Genomic DNA, 17,000 nt, shown 5'->3' with positions numbered 1-17,000 from the left:
GTGAGGGATGATGAGACAGCTACCACTTGAGCCTTGCTTCTCACCCACTGACCTTAGACACTTACTCCTCTTAGGCGGCTTAAGGTGCCCCAATCCTAAAATGTGGGTGTTACAGTTCTTTGATGGCCATTTCTCCGCCAGCCCATGGATGGCTTGGGATTGCTCATGGCAGTCACCTCCCTGAGGCTTGGATTCTCCATGTGGGGCACAACTCCAGGAATCAAAGGCCTCTCAGTCCCCAGCCCTAGACTGTTCACCTGGCCTCCTCTCTGTTCACTCTCTAATGGCCTCCCTCCCTGGAGAAGTACTGCAGGGGATTGAGCTACAGGTTCTGGCTGATGATCTAGGGGCCTGCAGAAGTGAGTACAGGTTAGTTCAGGTCATGGCTCAAAGCCAGTTCCCCAGAGGCCAAGGAATGACCAGCAAGATCCTTTCCCATGATGCCCTACCTGGTGCTCACCTAAGCAATCCTGCCAGAACCTGGGCAGTCATGGTCAGCCAAGCAGCTGAAGAAGGTCAGGTAGGAGCTGTACTGCCTGCAGCTGGAGGCTTGACCTTCATGATCCCACAACCACTAGACTGCAGTGGAATGAGACATCCCGTATACTGCAGAGAGAGGAGTCAGGAAGGTTCATGCCAGACCTACCCTCCCACACACCAGCTCCCCTACCATGTGGGAGGCGCTCCTTACCGAGGACGCCAAGACAATACTCCTGAATGATCACTTCATTGTGGAAGTAAAGATTGTGATAAAAGGAAAACTTCATCCTGCCACCGGTACCCGGGATAGTTGAGTTCCTCCCCTTACCTGGCCAAGAAGGAGAAAGAGGACGTACTCAAAGGACCATTTCATGTAGCTGGGGTGAGGTGACCTGTTAGCTGGGGTGAAGCACGTGTTTCTCCTTCCCAGCTCTCTCACTGAGACATCCCCGGGTCCCAGGGGAACCTCAACCTGACCCAGACACCAGACCCTCCCAAAGACTCAGGCTCTTTAGCCTGACCTGCAAATCCATCATGTAGCTTAGCAGGGCTTCATCATCATTTGTGATCCCGGCCAACATCTGGGTGTGCAGCAAAATCTGCCTCTGGTCAAGGAGCAGCCAGATGATTGGGTGGGCATGCAAGGAAATACCCTGCAACTTTGCAAGAGCACGGAGAGTGTGGGGCAGGGCACCTTCCCTTCCAGGTCCTCTGTCTCTGTCTGGCGTGGAGGGCACCATCACAGCTGTGGTGGTCTTGGTGGTGGGTGGAGGCAGGCCCAGACAACCTGCTCTGAGCAGGGGCTGGCACTGAAGAAGTGGGCAGGGGTTTGGGGGCGGGGTGTTGTTGTGTGAGGCGACTACTTGTTCGGCGTTTCTGAGCTGCAGGAGGCCCTCCTGTGCTGGGTGCTGGACGGGCTCTGCTGCTGTCTGGGTGTGCGGCCTCTCCTTCTCCTGGTTTCCCTGAGGGGTGCATGTGTCCACCCCAGGGAACTGCTGTGGTTAGAAGCAGCTGCAGGGCTATGCCTGGCTCTCCCCATGGAGCTCAAGTGGTTTCAAGGGAGCTTATATACACTCAGGGCCTAAACATCTTTGGGTGCAGCGATGGCAAAGGGAAGAAATTGTGTCTGGGGAGATAGTGCTTGCCTTGCAGAGGACAGCAGCCCCGTGCACAGTAACAGCAAGTCTTGAGCACCTTGTGTTTCTGGGGTAAGCTTGCTGGACACAGGCAAGGGGAGCAGGGAAGTTCCATGGCTTACATGGGCATGCATGCTCCCCTTCCTCAAGGGACTTTCCCAGTGAAACGTATCCTTCAACTTTCTGCTGTTATGAAGGGTCGTTGGCGCTGCTATTCTCCCTCGTGAGTGCTGAGCTTAGCTTCCTGTCCCTACCACATGCCCTCAGGGCACGTGAAATTAAGCTGCCCTCCTATCTGCATGAGCCTGTTCTGGGTGCCTCTCGTTATCCCACATGTGCTGAATCCTGGCTGACCCCCGGTGCCTACCACCTTGTTTCCCCCAACCCCGCTCCCAGGAGCTCGGCGCTAATCCCCTGCTGCCAGCCATCCCGAATTGGCAGCTGCAAGGATATGGCTCTGGCCCAGAAGCCGGGGATGCCTTGCAGCCTGGGACATTCACGTAGCCGAGCTCCAAGAGAGGGACGTCCAGTGAGTCTGTTGCTGGCCGGGGCGTACTGTGGCCAGGGACAGGCTGTGCCTGCAGGTCCTCCTGCTGAGGCTCCACGTTGGCCTCCTCCTTTGGCCACCACCTCCATCTCTGCAATGATGTCATCCCCCACTAGCATGCCTCTTCCCCCAGGGTTGCCTTCCTGCTCTGTGCACAGGCCATCCTCTCCTGCACAGCCTCCAGCCTTAACATGGGGCCCTCCTTGAGGCTCCAACAGAGCAAAGCCTGTGCCTCCCATCCCACCCCCCCCCCCCCCCACCCCGGCACCCCTCGACTCTGGGGGCAACTCCAGGAGAGGCCTGTGGGCCTTGCCCTGCTGAGAACCACATCCTACACCTATGTGGAACAGGGTTCCTGGGGAGCCCCACAGGGCCCTTAGCTTGTCACACTCACACTGGGGTTCAGATACCCTGCAGGGTTAGCTGCGCACAGCAGCCCTGGTGTCGGATGCCAAGGCCCTGGCTTCCAGAGACCCGCTAGCAGGCACCACGGCCACCACTGCACTTGTGAGAGCCTCTGCACCAGCAAAGCAGTGCACACGGATCACTGGATTGGCGACCATGGCGGTAGGCCTCCCATGTGCCCAGGGCACAGGATGAGAAGTCCTTTGGAATGCCCCTGTGAGTATAGCATTCTCAGGGAGGAACCGTGGAACTCGGAGTATGTATTTGCCTAGACCTGAGAGAATCCTTGCAGGGTTTCAGCTTCTGGTGCAGATGAATTCCACCTCAGCAACGTACCAGTCGACTTTAGTCCCATGCACTCGCCCTGCCCCAATCCCCCCAAGCCCCCGCCGGTGCTGTCCCAGCGGGCAGCGCTGGTCCCTCTCTCTCCCCTCTGGATCTGCAATATTCAGTACCATCAGCCTAGCCTGCCTAATGAAGTGAGATGTTTCATGTGTTCCCTGTGGGTTAATTAATGTCTTGCCACACTCAGGATGCCAGTTAGGGTGTAGGTCTTCCATGCCCACAACTGCAAAGGGCTCACACTTCGCGTGTGCCTTAATCCACCGCCGCCCACCCCATGGCACAAGCGTGGTCTCGGAAGAGTTACCGCGACATGATGGAGCTGCAGCCCAGCCGGGGCGGGGGGCCTCAGGACACGCCCACAACCTTCGCAGTAACTGGCTGACGCCCACCGCCTTCGCAATGATTGGTCGCTGGAGGTAGGCGGGATTTCCGGGCACGGCTTCTGGCGTCCTTCCCTCTCAGGGTAGCTCCAGCTGTCCTTCCCGCAGTTGGCCCTGTGGTGTTCCGAAGCCGGTTACGTACGGCCTGAGGGCCAGGCGAACCTCAGGCTCTTTGTCCTACTAAAAAGCGCAGGTATTTTCTGTTTCTCTGCACAGCTGGGTCTCTCGGCAAGAATAGAAAGCAAAGGTTTGGGATTTTGTCTATAAAAGGGGATGGGTTTTGTATGTGTGGCTGTTGAATTACGGGAGGAGTCACTAGGGAAAGAACTCCTCAGTGCTATTAAGAGACTCACTTTCGTTAAACTCATTGATTTTTCCTGAGGATTCTACCTTTAACTGCCTAATATGTCCGACTAGTTGTGGGAGATGGTGCTAAGGCGCCATTGTTTTCATGTGCACTTTTTATTAAAGTGGGTTTTCTCTGTGAATGTGGTCATCATTCAGAATACAGGCGATACACTTAACCACTGCGATTAAAAAGTCACACTTTTAGTTAGCACATGTCGCGTGTCTGATTTGCTTGGAAGAAATTATCAACTTTTGACATAAATTGTGTTACTTTAGTGTATGTGGAAATATGGGGCCATAAATAATCTCAGTTTCAGTTTGCCTCTGTAAAGGCTGTAATTGTCTCCTTCGTTGTATGACAGTATTTGAAAGATGTTTCATGTATCTTTGGCACCGTAAATAATTTAAACCGAATAAGTGGGTGTAATGGAGATAAATGGAGTTAGATAGCCGAAAACTGGAACAAAATAGATGCGCTTAAGTTATTCTGTTAACCTGGCACACTGCCTTACTCCTGTAATCCTAGCATTTTGGAAAGTGGAGGTCGGAGGATGGCTTGAAGTCAGGAGTTTGAGACCAGCCTGGGTAACGTAATGGACTCTTTCATTGCTATTTTCGCATCAGGGACTGGTTTAGTGGAAGCCAGTTTTTCCTCAGACAAAGGTTGCGCAGGGGAAGAAGGCGGCGAGGTGGACAGGTTTGGGAGTGGGGGCTGGCGGCAGGTCTCCGAGGGGCACGTGGTGGGGCGGGTCTTCCGGTAGGAGCAATGTGACAGAGGCCAGGTGGGGCAGTGAGGCTGTCACGGGGACAGGGAGGGCCAGCGAGGGAGTAGGGAGGATGGTTTCCGGATAAAACTGTACCACGTCAGGTCATCCTCAGGCCTTACATTCTCCACAGACAGGTATTACATGTCATCCTCCGGCATCACATTCAGGCCACAGATAGGTACGGGTTGAAGGCTAGGGTTTGGGGATCTTTGACCTATTGTATATTTCAAATCACTAAAAGATGGTAAAATATTTAAAATATTCTCCTCCTAGAACATTTTCAGTAGCTTGATTTCATCTCTTATCCAAATATCATGCTGAGTGTGGTGAGTCACCCTCGAAATCCCATCACTTTGGTAGTCCCAAGCCGGCAGAACACTTGAGCCGAAGATTTGGAGACTAGCTCGGGCAATATGAGGAAACCGTTGTCTATTTTTAAAAATACAAAAAAATTTCCCAGCTGTGGTAGAAAGCACCTGTAGTACTAGCTACTTGGGAAGCCGAGATGTAGGAAGATCAGTTGAGGCTGGGTGGAAGAGCCTGCAGCGAGCAGTTCACTTTGGCCACAGGAGACATACATCTCAAGAAAGCAAATATGCAAAACATCACACTGTACCTCATACATAGATTGTTTTCAAATAAAATTATTTAAATGGGGACATTCTTCATATTGCAACTTAGGAAAATTACAATAGCTTTTCTTATCTAATTTTTAGAAATGAGATTTTGTCAGGTACATACTAAAATGCAGCATGTGTCCATGAAGTTAGTGCCCCTTTGCTCTGAGTGTTACAAATTTTACATATTTAAAGTCAGAAATACTAAAAAGATGTCAGCCTCGGGAAGGGAATTTTACTTGGGTTTTCAGCACAGTATGTAATAAAATTTTATCTTTTTAGCTTATTTACATCTAAATATAGATAATGTTTTACCATTTACAGCACAATGGTAGAAGCAGATCATCCTGCCAAGCTTTTCATTGGTGGCCTCAATAGAGAAACCAATGAGAAGATGCTTAAAGCAGTATTTGGGAAACATGGTCCCATATCAGAAGGTAACTCTTAAAACCGTGTGTGTGTGTGTGTGTGTGTGAGTGTGTGTGTGTGTATGTGTATTTTCACATGTATATTTCAATATGTTTGTTTAAAATATGTATGTTATATATATATGTTTTGAAAAAATATATTTTTTCAAAGTTCATTGTATACCTACATTAAAATGCCTTATGCGTTTTAAACTCTTATTTTGTAGTATCTGTTTGATATTTGGAAAATTCTCATAGTAGTAGGTTAAGGTTCTATGGAAAGGATAACCTACTACTTAGAAAGGAAAATGAGGAAAAGTAAATGTGCTGTGGAGTTCCGAAACAAACTGGAATAAAGTAGACTGACTGTAGGGGTGACTGAGTATTAAGAACCATAATAGTGATGTGAAATGCAATTATTTTTTAGTTTGATGTAACTTTTACATGGTTAGTAACTTGATGAGTCCATTATATGCATGTAAAATGTTTTCATATATTTTAGTTCTTTTGATAAAGGATCAAACCAGCAAATCCAGAGGTTTTGCATTTATTACTTTTGAGAACCCTGCAGATGCTAAGAATGCTGCCAAAGATATGAATGGAAAGGTAAGAGTCCCTTATTACTAATATTCTAACTCTGTTCTTCAATTAACAATATTTCTAGGTCTTTTTAATATTACTAAACTTTTGAAGATAGTAGAATGACATATGAAGCCATCCTCTTTTTTGTGCCATATACGAGCAAGTGTAGTCGGAAGGGTATTGGAATTAACATTATATAAATAAATATTTGATAACCTTTTTCTATGTTTGTATTTCGATATGAGTGCAAATAGATTTTAAAAGGTTTTGAAGAGCTTTAAAACTTATAAGGAACCCTCATGTATATGAAAGTAATAAGTCAATATTTATTAAATGCTATTAATTGAAGTACATCCAATTCATGGAAATACTTTTAGAGCATAGACAAACTGGATAGACATCTAGACAGACTCACAAGAAGGAAAGACTCTTTCCTTCTTGAAGAATATATTTTATGAAAATATATTTTTGCGAAAGTATATTTAAATAAGACCTTTACATTTACGGAAAGGTTAAGTAGTTGAAAATAGAAAATAATATGAGAACATTGAAGTCAGATAGCAGAAGAAGTAACTGGCATTTTTGCTCCATGCTTGCTTTTTCTGCTAAGGACATTTCTTTCCTGTCAGCAGAGTGACTTATGTAACATGAATAGCTAATTACTCATTTCCCCAGTGTGTTTGAGGACTTGTTTTGATTGAACCAATGGTCTCTTGTCCTGTTGAGTCTTAAATCTAGAGATTGTGTGTTTGCTTAAGCTTTAAACTTTTATGTAATTATATTAATTATTGAATTCCTTTATATTTTAGTCAAGAGCATTCCATTCTGTGCTCTTTAGTGCTTTTTTGCTTTATAACATTATCCCAATCATGCCGGGCATGGTCGCTCATGCACGTAATCCCAGCACTTTGGGTGGCCAAGGCGGGCAGATCACAAGCTCAGGAGAAAGCAACCATAATGGCCAACATGGTGAAACCCTGTCTCTACTAAAATAAAAAAAAAAAATAGCTGCATCTGGTTGTGTGTGCCTATAGACCCAGCCAGTCAGTAGGCTGAGGCAGGGGAATCAGTTAAACCCAAGGAGGCAGAGGTTGCAGTGAGCCGAGATCACGCCGATGCACTCCAGCCTGGCAACAGAGCAAGAATCCGTCTCAAAAACACAAAAAATAAATGAAATAAATAAATGACCTTATCCCAATCTGTTTTTAGGTCCTGTTAGTCTTCACGCTATCCCCAAAGTGCTTTTTTAGACTTCTTGAGAATTATCCTTCCCTGTGTGTGTCTCATACATAAAATTTATGCTTCAAAAACCACTTAGATTTCATATTTTCTTCCTCATTTCGTATTGTGGGTATTTTCTACTCGCTGTACTGTGTATTAATCTATTGATCGTGAAATTGTATATAGTGCATATTTAAGTCTTGCTAGTTGCTTTTCTTTCTGTTACATCTAGCACACTTCCTGTCACATAGCAGAAAGTACATTTTTATTCACCCTTATAAATTAGTATTTCAAGCTGTGGCAGAAACTGAGAGTTGCTTTTGCTTCATGGCTTTGTGGTAGGTATGGAGATAATTTTGACTTCTGTATAGGAATCTATGATAATTTCTTTTTTCCCTCTAGTTTTCAAGCAAAAGGGCAGATAATTTGCGTAAAGTTTTTGTTCGTTTGTTTGCTTTTTAAGATGGAGACTCGCCGTGTGCCCTAGGCTGGATTGCAGTGGGGCCGTCTTGGCTTACTGCAACCTCTGCCTCCCGGGTTCAGGCGATTCTCCTTCCTCAGCCTCCCAGTACCAGGGGCTACAGAGGCGCGCCACCACGCCCAGCTAATTTTGTACTTTGAGTAGGGATGGGGTTTCACCCTGTTGGCCAGGATGAGCTCTATCTCTTCACCTCATGATCCACCCGCCTCGGCCTCCCAAAGTGTTGGGATTACAGGTGTGAGCCACCGCACCCAGCCAACGTTATTTCTAAATTACTTCATCTCACATAATTTATTGTGTTAAAATAACTATGAATGTTGTATGCACATTAATGTTAAGATGGCCAATAAAGGAGGTTCTTCGAGTTTTCAGGGGGAATTAACAGTTAAGGAATTTTGGCTGACTTCAGAACACTGGGAAGGAAGCAGCCATGGGCAAATCTGGGGAGAATATTTTGAGCCCAGAAATAACAAAAGAAGTTTCAAGGTAGGAACAACTGGCGATGTGGCTGGAAGGGGTCTTGTTCGGGGATTTAAGTCCTTCTTCCAAATAACAAAATCCATGTAATTTTTAAATCGCATTATTAGCTGAACTGTTTTCAAAAATTGCTGTGGCCTGTAGAAAAGATTACAGTGAAAAATGTTATTAGGAAATTAATTAGGATAGTTAAGCATTTCTGAGAAATTACCTGAAGTACTATATTAAGATTCGTTTTTTAGGGGCACGTCTAAGGCAATGTAAGAAATGAGTAAGGGAAGAAAACTTAATGAGATCAAACAAGGATCACATATACAGAAACATTTTTAGAGTCAATATAGAATTGTAAATCATATGGGGATATTTTATGTAAGTGTTAGCAAATCCAACAAGAAACAGCTCATAATGACTAATGTGACACTCTGAAAAAGTAAGCTCATTTTTTTTTAAAATGACACAAGTTTTGTTGGGACACTGCAACTTTCAAACCAGTGATGTGAATACAAAGATGAAGTGGATTATATATTGTAAAAAACAGATGTGCCACATTCTTCCATATAATGTGTGATGGGTCAGTCTTTTTTTCTATGTTTTGGTTTTTTTTAATAATGGAGGAGTTTTCAAGGAATTTGAATAATAGAATTTGTGTTTGATCCCTTAATGGAAGGCATGTGCTCAGTAACTATCTCAAATTTGGCATTGCGAAAGATGTGTTCATTTTAGGAGAAAACAAAGTTTCCTTTTGGCAGAAAATACCTCGAATTGAACTACAGTTGATGTTAAAATGTTTGTAAAATGTGCTTACGTTAAATGTGCCAGTGTTATTGATAGTACCCTTAATACTTCTAGTCTTTGGATGGAAAAGCAATAAAAGTAGAACAAGCCAAGAAACCATCTTTTCAAAGTGGTGGTAGGCGGAGACCACCAGCTTCTTTGAGAAACAGAAGCCCTTCAGGAAGTCTGAGATCTGCAAGAGCAAGCAGTGGAGGAAAAAGAGGGTGGCTTCCCTCACATGAAGGACACCTGGGTAATGTTTTAAAATATAAAGATGGAACCATAGGACTGAAAGAAAATAAGTTTGAAGATATCAAAATTTCTCAATTTTTTAATTTCCTGTATGAAGAGAAAATTAGCTTATTGATAATAAGCATACTTACTTCTAAGTACTAAAGGTGTATTATAAAAATGATTGAACTAATATCTAAAATTTGTTTTAAAATTATAATAAGTTTGTATTGAAGTAACACACATTTGAAACTGAGTTGTGTTTATGAATGCTGATTGCCTGTACTCAACCGGGTTTCTGCGGAACTCATTTATATTCATTATACTTTAGAGTTTTCTACTTTAGGGCCCAGAACTTCGTGTCAGTTGTATTATCAAAGTACAATGTAATATTTTAAATTTTCCAACAGGAAAAAGTAACTGAATACTGAAGATTGATTTTGCAGTATTTGTTTTCTTGTGTCTACATGTGGAAACATCTATGCAAATGTATTGCTTTGTAATTTTGATAAAGAGAGTTTGTACAATGGCCTGCCGTAAAGCATTTTCAGTTGAAGAAATGTAGAACTTTAATTTCTGAAAAGAGTCTGTGACTCTGGAAAGATGTAAAAACCACTGCTTCACAGATATGTTATGAATCTTTCTTTGCTGGAGGCTGAGTCACTGAAAATGACATTTATTAGTGACTTACTCAATAGAAATGAGGGGTCCATCTTTACATATAAAAGAAAAACAGACCATATATTTAAGCAAAAGGAAAAAGAAAAAACTATTGGATGGGCTGTGCGAGGTGGCTAACGCCTGTCACCTCAGCACCTGGGGAGTACAGGGCAGGTGGACCACGAGGTCAGGAGTTCCAGACCAGCCTGGCCAACATGGTGAAACCCTGTCTCTCCTAAAGATACAAAACAATTTGCCTGGGCGTGGTGGTGTGCACCTGTAATCCCAGCTACTGAGGAGGCTGAGGCAGGAGAATCACAGGAACCTGGGAGGCAAAAGCTGCGGTGAGCCAAGGTTATGCCATGGCACTCCAGCCTGCGTGATAGGGCAAGAGTCCATCTGAATAAATAAATAAACCTCTTGGTTAACTTGTATTATCTATTAACCAACCTTCAAAACTCTAACAATTAACGTGGAGTTTTAATGACCAGACATGTAATTAATTGGAGATTTGTTTCAAGTTGAAATTGCAGTGTTTGCTCCATTTTAAGATGCATAGCTTCATGGCTGTTTCGTCTCCACTGATCTTGAGGGTGAGGTTCAATTATACTCTGCCACGGACGCGAATGTATATATAAATTCTAACCTGTAACACTACCTGGCAGTTGGCATATATCTACATTTTTGTAGAGGTATAAAAATATGTTTATATTACCGAATATGCAATTCTTAAAGACTGTTACAATTCAGCATAGTCTCAACTGAAAATTAGTGTCTCATAAGGGAATTTTAAGAATTCTATATTGTGTTAACAAATTTTAGAGACAATGTATTTTCCTGATATGTGACTTCTTGGTATTGGAAATATTTGAGTTTCTTTGAATGGAAATTAGTTTATCTTTATGATGTGCTTTGAAAATTTTTCCTCATTACAGAATGATATAAACAGTCATTTATCATTTTTCTTTTAATATTTTTATGCATATTATAGTTAGATATTTTAGTGATAGATTTCTGCCCCCTTTCACTCCCCATTTTCCACATCTCTCCTTCATACCGATATATTATGATACTTCAGTTTCTTTCTAGATTTTCTAAATGAACTTTTATTGCTTGAAGTGTACTAATACCATGTAGGAATGCTAATTTTATTAGTTTAGACAAAATGTGAATTTGTTATAAAATGTAGAAAATATTTGTAAACAACCAAAACTTAGCCATCTAAGAAACAGTGATGTTAGTTAACTGAAAAGATTTTGTTTGAAATACAGATGATGGTGGATACACTCCTGATCTCAAGATGAGTTATTCTAGGGGACTCATTCCAGTTAAAAGAGGTCCATCTTCAAGAAGTGGAGGTCCTCCTCCGAAAAAATCTACTCCTTCTGCTGTGGCAAGAAGCAGTAGATGGATGGGAAGCCAAGGTAAATGCTACCTGACAGAAAGACCGTAGTTTTTGTATGACTAAAAATGAGCTGTTTTACCTGAATGCTTAGCTTTAAGTTCATTGAACAAAAGGGAAGTGACACATACGTGAGCATAATTACTGATTGATAGCTTTTATTATAGTTTCTATCTCACTAGGTACATTTCAGATTTATGTTGAAGAAATACTTGAGCTTCTCATTGCAGATCAAAGAAGTGATTAGAGTGAGGCCAACATTCCTTTTAATCCTGTGTTTGCTAGAAAATTCCCCTTAATTTTTCTAAAAGTTCCTAGCAGTATTCTTTGATGGTAGGCTTCTTGATCTAATTAATTCTTCCATTTCCTAAGTCCCATGGTGTCCCATTCTAAAAACTGCTTGTTCGGTGACTTTGCTGGGTTGGAGTCTTGCTCTTACTAGGTGAGAGTGCACTATGTGAGATGACGACTTACTATAGCCTCAAATTTGTGAGATGACGGCTTACTATAGCCTCAAATTCCTGGGCTCAAGCAATTCTGCTGTTTCAGCCTCCCGAGTTTCTGCAACTACAGGCATGCAGCACCACACCTAGCTACATTTTTTTCCTATGTTTTTGTAGAGAGAGGATTTGACTACATTGTCAAAACTGATGTTAAAGCCCGGGGCTCAAGCAGTCCAGCTGCCTCAGCCTTCCACACTCACTCACAGTGTGAGCCGCTAAGCCTGGCCATCCAGCTTCTGAGACCTCAGTAATGCGTATGTGCAAGGCATACTCACTGCTTGCATGAAGATTCAAAAGAACTACAAGAGCATTTAGCAGACAAGGAGTCATTGAGCTTAAATATGATTTAAAAATAAATTTAAGGCTCAAAAGGTAGACACGTAGCAGTCCAAAATTCTTAAATTAAGTGGATATCACAGAAATGCAGAGCTGTGAAATATAGGTGTATGTAAATCAGTAATTGAGATTGTACCGGGTTGTTTAAACATTAACACAAGATCCTTAGTGTAAGATTTGAAATTATTGGAGGAGAGAATTTAGAACTAAGCAACCCGAGGTGAGAAGTAGGGTTGAATGCAGGTAATGCTTTTGAGAAGAATTGTAAGACTGCAGACTGAACAGAAGAAAATAAGACAATAAATAAAAGTTCTTAGCAAGGAAGCTTAAGCAGAGCAAATTAAAATTCTTTCTTAGTCCTCCATCCTAATATGGAGGTAGTTAAAAACTGCCATTTTCAATTTTACATTTCGTATGTAGAGTATCTGTGAAGGGAGGTATTTATTGGCTTCAGGACACCCAAGCCAACTCATTTCCACTGGAAAATTAGCCAGTGAAGGTATCATATGTGAAACACTGACCTCTAAGGAATAGCAAGTGAAGAATATATTAAAGGAGAAACTTTCTATTTTGAAATAGCACCAATGTTGTAATGACCCCTTGCATAGCATTGCTTTCTTTGTAGTAAATGCAAATCTTGACCATCATTAGAAAATCTTCACTAATACATTTTAATTTCTCAACATTTAAGATAGAGCCAACCAGTTAGGGATAAAGAACTTTTATGTAAACATTTAGCATATAGTCATTTACAGGTAGCTGTATTTATGTGTGTGTGAGATGGACTGAATGATATTTTAAAATCCACCTTCTTTGGCTGAGAAACGACAATGTATGTAAACTTTAAAATCAGTGAAGAGTTTGATGGTTTTACATGTTTTGCCTGTGTCACTCAGTCATCAGTAATTTATATGAAAAGGAAAATAATAACTAAGTAGTTACTAACCATTACATATCAACTTTTACCTAAGCATTAATGTTTGCCTTCAGCTTCATTAGAAGAACTGGCCTTGTGGGAGCCATGGGATTATCCAACGCCATAAGAAATATTCACAGTGTCATGACTGTCTAGTAGTTTAGGAAACAAAGAATGGAGTCATAGAAGAAATAATTTTAAAAAGTTGTTTGAGAGAAGAGAAAATAGCGTTTCAGATTTGGTGTTCTTTACATAATGTTCCATCATTTGAATGTTAAAGGTCCCATGTCACAAAGAAGAGAGAATTATGGAGTTCCTCCACGCAGAGGGACAATATCTTCCTGGAAAAATGATCGCATGTCACCAAGAGATGATGGTCATGCAACTAACGATGGGTAAAGAAAAATTAAAAAACACGGTTGATTTTTTTTCTGTGGTGATGAAATTCACATAACAAAATTAAATATTATAAGATGAACAGTTAAGGGGTGTTTAATACATTCTGTGCCGTGCAGCAACTACCTCCATTGAGTTCCAGAACATTTTCGTCACTCTGACTTAAAACTACTACCAGTTAAGCAGTCCCTCCCATTTCGTCCTTTTCCTTAGCTGCTAGCAAACACCAGTCAGTGTTCTGCTTCTGAACTTACCTGTTGTGGGTATTTAATGTTAATGTGCTCAAACAGTACATGACTTTTTGTATTTTTCAGCTTTCCTTTTGCATGATATCCTGAAGGTTCATTTACATCACAGCACTTCACTCCTTCCACAAGCTATTAGCCCATTATTTTATCTGGGTGGTTTCCACCCCGGTATTTCAACGCACCAATATTTGTTTGAGTATGCATATTCAGCTCTGGGTGTATATGAGTGGAATTGCATGGTCCTATGATAACGATGTTTGTTTTCTTGAGGAACCGCCACATTTCTCCATAGTAGCTGCATCATTTTCCGTTCCAACCTAGCGTTGTATCAGCATTCCAATTTGTCTACATCCTCTCAAACACTTGTTATTTCCTGCTTTTGGAAATTTATTGCCATTCAACTGTGTGTTTGAAATATGATATCTCATTTTGGATTTGAAATGCATTTTCTGCGCCCATTAACTCATCATGCACATGTATCCTAGAACTTAAAGTATAATAAAACAAAAAGAAATGCATTTTCTGAATCACTGAATATGAGTATCTGTCCCGTGTGCTTTTTGGGCATTTGTCGATTTTATGTGGAGAAATATCTGTTTAGATGTTTGGCCTTTTAATTTTGTTTAAGTTGTAAGTTAGTCATGTATTGGATACTAGAAGTTGAAAATTTAAAATTTGTTGCTTTAACTTATGCATACAGAAATCATCGAAGTTCCCAAGAAACTAGGGATTATGCTCCACCATCTAGAGGCCATGCATACTGTGATTATGGTCATTCTCGACGGTATGAAAGTTATTCTAGAGGATATAGGTACTGTACCTTTTTCTGGATTTGCCAAATAGATTTCTTAAATTGTTCATTCCAACTAAGATTGTATCAGGGCTTCAATTTATCTACATCCTCTCAAACACTTGTTATTTCCTGCTTTTGAAAATTTATTGCCATTCATCTGTGCGTGTGAAATATGATATCTGATTTTGGATTTGAAATGCATTTTCTGCACCCATTAACTCATCATGCACATGTATCCTAGAACTTAAAGTATAATAAAACAAAAAGAAATGCATTTTCTGAATCACTGAATATGAGTATCTGTCCCTTGTGCTTTGTGGGCATTTGCCTATTTTATTTGGAGAAATATCTATTTAGATGTTTGGCCTTTTAATTTAAAGTTGTAAGTTAGTCATGTATTCGATACTAGAAGATGAAAATTTAAAATTTGTTGCTTAAATTATGCACACAGAAATCATCCAAGTTCCCGAGAAACTGGGGATTATGCTCCACCAACTAGAGGCTAGGCATACTGCGACTATGGTCATTCTAGGCAGAATGAACATTCCTCTAGAAGATATAGATACTGTAACTTTTTCTGGATTTATCAAATAGATTTCTTAAATTGCTCATTCCAACTAACATTGTGTCAGGGCTCCAATTAGCTACATCCTCTCAAACACTTGTTATTTCCTGCTTTTGAAAATTTATTGCCCTTCCAGTGTGTGTGTGTGAAGTGTGGAAGCTCCCTTTTTATTTGAAATGCATTTCCTGAATCATTGATTATGAGTGTCTGTTTCATGTGCTTTTTGGGCATTTGGGCATTTTGGGCATTTGGGCTCTGTGGGCATTTTATTTAGATGTTTGGCAATTTAATTGTGTTGAAGGTGTAATTTAGTTATGTTTTGGATACTAGAAGTTGACAATTTAAAATTCCTTGCTTAAACTTGTGCACGCAGAAATCATCCAAGTTCCCGAGAAACCAGGGATTATACTCCACCACCTAGAGACTATGCATACCATGATTATGGTCATTCTAGTTGGGATGAACATTCCTCTAGAGGATATAGGTACTGTCATGTGATCTGGATTTATCTAATAGATTTCTTAAATGGTTCATTCTGAAATTGAAAAGACTTTTTTTTTTCAATTTAGTTATCATGATGGCTACGGTGAGGCCCTTGGTAGAGATCATTCTGAACATCTAAGTGGAAGTTCTTATAGAGATGCATTTCCGAGATACGGTAAGGGTCCAGGATGGATTTGTAAATTACAGAATTTTATTGAATAGATCAGATTGTTATTTTAATGAAATTCTAAGGAAAATTGTAAAGGACATATGCAACATGTTTAAATATTGAGTATTCTTAACAGTATAAAGCCTAGGGAATGATACGAAGGTGAGAACTGCAGTTAACGTTAAGAAAATGTGACTGAGCATTTACTTTAGAATTAAGTTTGTTAAGCTGCAAAATACTACTCTTACACTTCTCTTAAATAAAACCTTCTGACTATTGAAGACTTGATTAATATCCTGTCAAGAAAGGCGGAGGAAAGCAGATATTTCCAAATAGTACTTTAACTAATTCATGCTTTAATGATAGCAGTAAAAATGTTTAAATGTAGTCCCACATATTATTTTATCAACCCTGCAGGGACCTCTCATGGTGCACCACCTGCACGAGGACCTCGGATGTCTTATGGTGGAAGCACCTGCCATGCATATAGTAATACACGAGATAGATATGGCAGAAGTTGGGAGAGTTACTCAAGGAGCTGTGGTGATTTTCATTATTGTGATCGTGAGCATGTTTGCAGAAAAGACCAAAGGAATCCGCCTTCTCTGGGTAGGGTGCTCCCTGATCCTCCGGAAGCATATGGTAGCTCAAGTTATGTGGCATCTATAGCAGATGGTGGGGAGCGTCGATCTAAAAAAGGAGACTCGAGCAGATATTAAAGCAAGCATTCAAAATAATAGTTATTGCATACCAAACCTTGTTTGCAAATCAAAAATTGAAATGTTATTTCTGCATCGTTACCTGCATATTACTAAAAGAAACATGTTGGTTTTGTGGAGAGAGGTAGATACTAACTTCCTCCATGAATTTTTTGAGGTATTCAAAGGAAAAGGAATTGTTTTCAAAGTAATTTCATAGTTTTTGATGCTATTTGAAAAGTGTTTAGATGTAATATCTACCTTAAAATTTTCACAATAAAATTTTACATGTACTGCAAGATGCCTGGTGTTATTGGTTAGCCGCACATGCTGAAAGCAAATTCAATAGGAGAGTAAATTGTGTAGTTTGTTGTACGTTTTCCTTTGTTTCTTTGAACACAGATTCAAAATTAGGGATGTGTTATGTTGCCCTTGCAAGCTGCTCAAGTTTTCTAATTAGGCTTTTTCTCTTTAAAAACTAACAAGGTTAAAATGTTTGAGAAGTCTTCAGAAAGACTACAAAACTGTCTGCCTCACCCTAAAATCTTTATGTTTTAGAGGAATAGTACAGGTCAAAGGAAATAATTAGATGTCACTGATACTAAAGTTTAAGACATCCGGAACATTCTCTGT

General features: G+C 41.0%; 1 protein-coding gene across 2 annotated transcripts; it reads left to right on the top strand.

The window, feature by feature from the left end:
* Window positions 1-3,363: 3,363 nt before the first annotated feature.
* LOC129530261 (RNA-binding motif protein, Y chromosome, family 1 member F/J-like) lies at window positions 3,364-16,664 on the top strand. Of its 2 annotated transcripts, XM_055377120.2 has the most exons (10): window positions 3,364-3,486; window positions 5,350-5,462; window positions 5,935-6,038; window positions 9,043-9,220; window positions 11,130-11,282; window positions 13,296-13,410; window positions 14,360-14,470; window positions 15,391-15,501; window positions 15,587-15,675; window positions 16,087-16,555. In XM_055377120.2, exons 2-10 carry the CDS (start codon window positions 5,354-5,356, stop codon window positions 16,386-16,388), a joined length of 1,272 nt encoding a protein of 423 aa, XP_055233095.1. In that variant the 5' UTR covers window positions 3,364-3,486; window positions 5,350-5,353; the 3' UTR covers window positions 16,389-16,555. The 2 variants fall into 2 exon arrangements, with proteins under 2 accessions (XP_055233095.1, XP_055233096.1); XM_055377121.2 differs by having other exon boundaries at window positions 3,370-5,462; window positions 16,087-16,664.
* Window positions 16,665-17,000: the final 336 nt, after the last annotated feature.

This window comes from Gorilla gorilla, chromosome Y, assembly GCF_029281585.2.
Source record: "Gorilla gorilla gorilla isolate KB3781 chromosome Y, NHGRI_mGorGor1-v2.1_pri, whole genome shotgun sequence".
NCBI classification, from domain to species: domain Eukaryota; kingdom Metazoa; phylum Chordata; class Mammalia; order Primates; family Hominidae; genus Gorilla; species Gorilla gorilla.
Note: the sequence above shows the minus strand (reverse complement) of the source record. Positions and strands in the feature narration are given on the sequence as shown.